The 6,670-nt window shown below is 44.9% G+C and overlaps 1 protein-coding gene across 1 annotated transcript in view; it reads left to right on the top strand.

The window, feature by feature from the left end:
- Positions 1-6: 6 nt before the first annotated feature.
- SLC26A8 (solute carrier family 26 member 8) overlaps positions 7-6,670 on the top strand; it is a gene marked incomplete at its 3' end in the record, with an annotated part of 96,856 nt that continues 90,192 nt past the window's right edge. Inside the window, exons 1-2 of the mRNA XM_006148676.1 lie at positions 7-163; positions 5,952-6,138. Of these exons, the coding sequence (XP_006148738.1) occupies positions 5,957-6,138 (182 nt within the window). The remainder of the gene's footprint in view (positions 164-5,951; positions 6,139-6,670) is intronic.

The following is a 6,670-nucleotide window of genomic DNA, read 5'->3' on the forward strand; positions in this document are numbered from 1 at the left end:
CCGAGAGCCGAGAGCCGGGCTGCAGGTGGGAGCCGAGAGGCGCGGCGAGTCCCAGGTCCCAGTCCCCGCCGGAGCGCTTCCCGAGGCCGGGCGCGTAGCCGGCGCCCTGTCAATATCTGGGGGATGAATGAGTGACGGTCGTCCCTGGGAGCTGATCTCTCAGGTACGGAAAGGAAAGGCGGTGTGGAGTGGCAAGGACGAGACATAGTGTGTGCATTTTGCAAGCTGAAGCCTTTCAAATTCGCAAGTCTGGATTGTCAAAAGCCCGGGAACTGGTCCCCCCAACCTACCCCCTGCATCTCCCCTGGAGGCCTGACTGCGAAGCCACACCACGACCTAACAGACCCCACTTTGGTTCATGTTGTCCCCTCTGATTATGCCCCTACCCACGCCGCCTTGCCCCTCTGTCTTCCTGTCCAATCCTATTTATGCTTCCCTGCCCCCAGGGAAGACAACACCCCCACTCCAATAATAACCATTTCTGCACACGCGCCCTATGAGGAAGAAACTGAAAAACGCTAATAAGCATCTTTCCGACACACCCCACTGATATTACTGTGACCACGCTGCCTTAAAGGTAGTTGTCCCGTGTTTGTGTCTGACGGCCAGCTCCTAGGGCTGTCTTCCTGTCTTTTCTAGCCACTAGACAGATGAAATGAAAAGTACTGAAGGTTTTCAGTTGCCTATTCCTAATACATTCTCCGTAAAAACCTAGGTAGTAACAGGCTGAAGGTTGTTCCTGATGGAATTACAAACGCTTACTGTAAAATATTGGAAGTGAATTTCACCTTTCCAAGGTTGTAGGGAACCTATGAAAGATGACAGTATCAAAGGATAGATATTCTTGCAGCTAGACTCGCTTTCAGGGTTTCACATTGATTTGGGTCCATAGTCCGAAAATTGGGGTATAATTTTTTTTTATTTTAAAATATTCTGGACACAGATTATATCAATGAATCAATAGTTGGATGGTTAGATAGATGAGGGAGTTTGGAAAGAGAAGTAAAAGAGGTCAGAAGAGGGACCAGCAGTTAGCGTAATGGCTATGTCGCTGGACTCCCATGTAGTCGACTGCAGCTCCAGTCCCGGACCCCGTGTCTTAAACTCACGCCTGGCGCGTGTGTGTGCGTGCCCAAGATCCCGAGAGGAGAATGGAGGAGAAGGGATTGCGGCATGGCCATCCTCCCCTGGGGGGTGATTTCTCGCTTTCTGTCTCTCTCTGTTTGTCTGGCAAGTGCACACGCCCTATAGCAAAAACCTCTCCAAAAAAAAAAAAAAAAAAAAAGAGGTCAGAAGAGCCTGTATTTTAACAGGGCCCCCGACTTGGCACCGAAAGGCTGACTAAACATAATTCATTACCTGTACAGTGGGCCTCGTACTTTAAATCAAAATCTCCTGGAGGATATTTTAAAGCACACTGCTGGCCCACCCCAGTTATTGATTCCAGTAGGTCTCGCTGTATAGAGGGGGCCTCCTTGTCAGTAGGGGCTCTGGTCATCACCATGTTGGGAAGGACCCCGAAGTTCGGGAAAGTGCGCCACTTCAGTTTCTATGAAATCAAAAAAGACTGAATGGAACTGGACAAATGCCCGAGAAGACTATGAAACAAAATCATAAGGAGATCCTGGCTTTTTCCTCATTTGATGAGTCCTTTAAAGAACTCTTTCCACCTGCCCCTCCCAGCCCTCCTCCCTATGGCCCCACAAGATTATGACCTGACAACTTCTCCCATAAATTAGTGGAATATTAATGGTCTCTCCAGTACTTCCTGTGATGATGAAAATGTTTTATGTCTGTACTATTTCCTTTTATTGTCCTCAATTTACATTGTTTCTATCTCATGGAATCAAGGATTTGGTGAATTCATCTGCTTTTATTTTTATGATTTTATAAATTTCTATCATAGGCCACTTTTTTTTTTTTTTGAGAGGTTTTTGCTATAGGGCACGTGCGCTCGCCAGAAAGACAGAGAGAGACAGAAAGCGAGAAATCGTCCCCTAGGGCGGATGGCCACGCCGCAATCCCTTCTCCTTCATTCTCCTCTCAAGATCTTGGACATGCATGCACACGCCCCCGTTGTGAGTTTAAGCCACCGGGTCTGGGACTCGAACTGCGGTTGACTACATGGGAGTCCAGCGACATAGCCATTATGCTAACTGCTGGTCCCTCATAGGTCACTCTTGACCTATATTTGTTTCAAATTGAAGAATACAACTTCACCGTAGCCAATTAACTCAGGTGTTCTGCAAACATTCACTGAATGCTAGGTGCTGTAGGGATACAAGAGAACGTAGACTCTGCAGTGTGGTAGAATAAAAGTATAGTGCTGTAAAGGTTTAATGGAATCCACATCATTTACCAGGGTCTTCCTACACGTCGTCTCAAGAGGTAGATACTATTTTCCTGTTAAGGATTCCTTTACTAGTGAGTTCCTCAGAGTTACACCGCAGCCAAATAGCTGAGCCAGAATCTGAACGTGGTCTTTCTGATTCCAGAATAGTAATAGATGCCATATCGTAATACCACGTCACCTCCCACAAACTGGGATTAACAATGTATTACGGTCACTCTTCTGCTGTGAGGCATGTGTGCTCAGCACAGAGACAGGGGGTAGAGGGGTACCGGGATGTAAGAAACCACACCCCCCAAAGGGGTGGCCACACCACAATCCTTCTACTCTCCTCTTGGGATCATGGACACGCATATGCACATGCTTGGCATGTTTTCTAAGGGTCTGGGCCTCGAACTATGCAGTTTGCCATGTAGGATCCAGTCATCTTAACTACCATACCACCCGGCTGACTTAGGAGAGCAGTTTTTAAATTAACGGGTTAATTCAGATCTTTAAGGCTGCCAAGACCCTATACTCTAACAATGGAAGTTTATTTCAAGATTGCATGAAGAAAATAAGGCATAGTAGATCAATATCCCTTACATTTTAATATAGTTCTACTTTTTTTGTGTATAAGATGTGATCCTCTTAAATGAGATAAAATATCTCTCCCACGCTTTTCTCTGTGCCCCAGCCACCTTTCTACTACTGTAGTGAGCTTGCAATCTTTAGTTTATGGGTATACATGCAGCATACCCAGTGTTTTAAAGAGTAAAAATACGTGGGACCAGCAGTTAGCGTAATGGCTATGTCGCTGGATTCCCATGTAGTCGACCGCAGTTCGCGTCCTGGACCTGGTAGCTTAAAACTCACGCCAGGCACATGTGCGTGTGTGCCCAAGATCCCGAGAAGAGAATGAAGGAGAAGGGATTGCGGCGTGGCCATCGCCCCTGGGGGGTGATTTCTCGCTTTCTGTCTGTCTGTCTTTCTGGCGAGCGCACGCGCCCTGTAGCAAAAACCTCTCAAAAAAAAAAAAAAAAAGAGTAAAAATACAGTATATATAACTATGTCCCAATTGCTTATCTTTCTTAAAACCTGTTTTCTAAGTTGTAAATGGGAAAAATAGTAGTATTCTGATAGTTGTAGGAATTTAATGAAGTAACTCATGAAAAAAAAATCTAGTGCAACACTTGGTTTATAATAAATGTTGGTGATAATGATGATGATAATACAAGATCAATTTTAACGAAATACAAAGTGGGCCCAGCAGGTAGTATGGTGGTTAAGGTGCTGGACGCCCACATGGAGGACCACAGTTCAAGTCTTAGACCCAGTGGCTTAAAACTCACGCCAGGTGCACAAATATGCATGCTCAGAGTCCTAAGAGGAGAATGGAGAGGGGTCTGCATCATGGGCATCCCCTCTGGGGACTGATTTCTCACTTTCCCTCTTACTGTCTGTCTCTCCGGCTAGCACACATGCCCTATAGCAAAAACTTTTAAAAAAGAAAGAGAAAAAAGAAAGGAAGGAAGAAAAGAAAAAAACACAAAATTACCACAACATTAAACTTGTCTGTAGCCTCACCCAAAAAAGAGCTATCTGGGGACCAGCTAGTTGCCTGGTGGTTAAGGTGCTAGACTTCCACACAGCCGACTACAGTTCAAGTTTTGGACCTGATGGCTTTGCTTTCTCACTTTACCTCTCTCTGTCTGGTGAGCACATGTATCCTATAGCAAATTTTAAAAAATAATAATAAACATAGATAAAATTAAATAAATAATTCTTTTAAAAGATTTTATTATTATTTATTTTATTTTATTTATTCATTCATTTATTTTAATTTGACTAGAGAGACACACACACACAGAGAGAGAGAGAGAGAGAGAGAAAGGGAGAAAGGAAGCTGTCAGTTCCGGGACTTGAACCATGGTCGGTCATGTGGGAGTGTCCAGCACCTTAACCACCATACCACCTGCTGGTCCCCAAGAAAAGATTTATTATAAGGAAAACTCAGGGGAGAGTACAGAAGAGATCTGGAATGAATCCACATCCTTGAATTCATTTTCTTATAGGAGCAGTCCAATATAGTTTTTGTTTGTTTGTTTGTTTGTTTGTCCTAGATTTTTGCCATAGGGCATATGCGCTCACAGGAGATAGACAGATATTGGGAAATGACTCCCCAGAGGTGAGGACCATGCCACAGTCCCTACTGCTCCATTTTCCTCTTGGGACTTTGGGCACGTGCACACACACACACACACGCACGCACACACCAGGTTCGCACGCACACACCAGGTTTTGTTTTTAAGAATTATTTTATTTAACTTTATTTATTTATTTATTTTATTTGACCAGAGAGGGACAGAGAGAGAGAGAAAGTGAGAAAGCAAGGCGCCAAGTCCAGGACTTGAGCGGTTGACCATGTGGGAGTCCAGTGCCATTAACCACCACGCCACCTGCCGGCCCTATCTGATGTGTTTTTCAAGCCACCAGATCTGGAACTCATACCATGGAGTTGGCCACGTGAGATCCAGCACCTTAACCACAGCTGCTGGCCTGTAAAATCGATTTTTTTTTAAATAAAGAATTATTTATTTAATTTTATTTATTCATTCATTTGCTTTAATTTTACCAGAGAAACAGACACATGCACACACAGAGGGAGAGAAAGAAGAGAAAGTGAAAGCCACCAGGTCCGGTACTCAAACCGTGGTCCGCCATGCAGGAGTGTCCAGCACCTTAACCACCATGCCACCTGCTGGTCCCGCAAAATAGATTTTTAAAGCTTAAAGCGACACGTAGAGGTCACATGGCCCAACCATATCATTTTATGAAAATGGAGATTCAATTTCTAAGAAACTTGTCCCCAATGATACAGCTAGTTAAAAGGAAACCAGGCCTAGAGTCACTCTCCTGACGTCTTACGTATTGCTCTTTCTGCTACACCATGCTGCCACTAACTGTACCTCACGTCAATCAAGCAATATTGGTTGAGGGCTTGCTAAGCTTAAGGCACTCTCTTGGGCCATAGAGACACGGTTCTGAACAAAGTCCTGCCTTCCGGCCTTACGTTTTATGGTGAGAATAAAGGTCAGACACAGACAAATATTGAATTAGGTGTGCGGTAAAGAAAAGTAAAGACTGAAGGACAGTGACGGATGCCGTTTTAGATAGAAGAGTTGGAAGACTCTGCAGTGAGCCATGAACCCTTCGCATTTTGAGTGAAAAATCGGTGACTTTTACCTCTCGGTCATTTTCCTGAAACATAGCAACAAAGCAGAATATGAACAAAACAAAACAAAACTTGACTTCCCAGCAGGCCCCTTGGGTTCTAGTCCTGAGTCTAATTATTGTTCCACAGTCAAGGCTGCTTAAACTTCTGGGCTTTGTCTTCTCCATTTGGAAAAACGAGAGTAAACTTCGCTTTGCGTTCATTAGAGGGTGGTTCTGAGCGCCCATGTGGTCCTACGACATTGAGGCAGGGTTTTGTAAAACTGAAATCGGCTCTGCTCGTAGGCTAGGTCATTACACGGGAACTTTACCCCTTCCCCCAAAGTGCTGAAACGCTAGCGTTTAAAAAAATGTTTTCCTCTCGATCTCTTTTCACTCACTCATCTAGGAATAATGCAACTAGAGAGGAGCAACCAGACGTTCAGCTCTAGCTACAGGCCAAGCTCCTTCACGTACAACATTAAGCGAGACGTGTACAATGAGGAGACCTTCCAGCAGGAGCACAGGAGAAAGGTCTCTACGTCTGGGAACGTGGACATCGACATCACCACCTTCAGACACCACGTCCAGTGCCAGTGAGTCTGACCATCCGGCTGCCCCCAGGCCAGGCAGGGCTGGAATAGCCTGATTCCTTGCGTACGCGCTTCTGCCTTCCTTTTCTGAATTTCTGGCATCAGAACCCGTTGCATCATTTTTCTTCAGTTGTTTTTTGCGGTTCGTTTTGTAGCACCTCCTTAACTATAAACTTGAACGTAAAAGACCTGGGGTGTCCTCACGTCATCCAAGGTGATGTTTAATAAAGATATTGTTCAATGAACCACCATGACCAATCCCCTGGCAAAAAGCATAAGGCTGCCGTGGTAGACTAACTGAAAGTTGCCCAATCAGCTCCTTTAACTGTCATGTCCAACAGAGCCCGCAGGACACCCATGGTCACCCATGTAGACCCGCCATCACCGGTCTCCTCCTCCCTGTGACTCGCTAGTCCTGCAAACCAGGGGCTTTCTCCGATTTTTGTACTATGAAACTTTTGGCCATCTGATGAAGCAAATGAACCTCTTTCCAGAATAGATTTTTTTTTTTTTTTTTTTTGTCAGAAGGGACAAT

The sequence above is a fragment of the Tupaia chinensis genome, unplaced genomic scaffold (assembly GCF_000334495.1).
Source record: "Tupaia chinensis unplaced genomic scaffold, TupChi_1.0 Scaffold000238_1, whole genome shotgun sequence".
NCBI classification, from domain to species: Eukaryota; Metazoa; Chordata; class Mammalia; order Scandentia; family Tupaiidae; genus Tupaia; species Tupaia belangeri.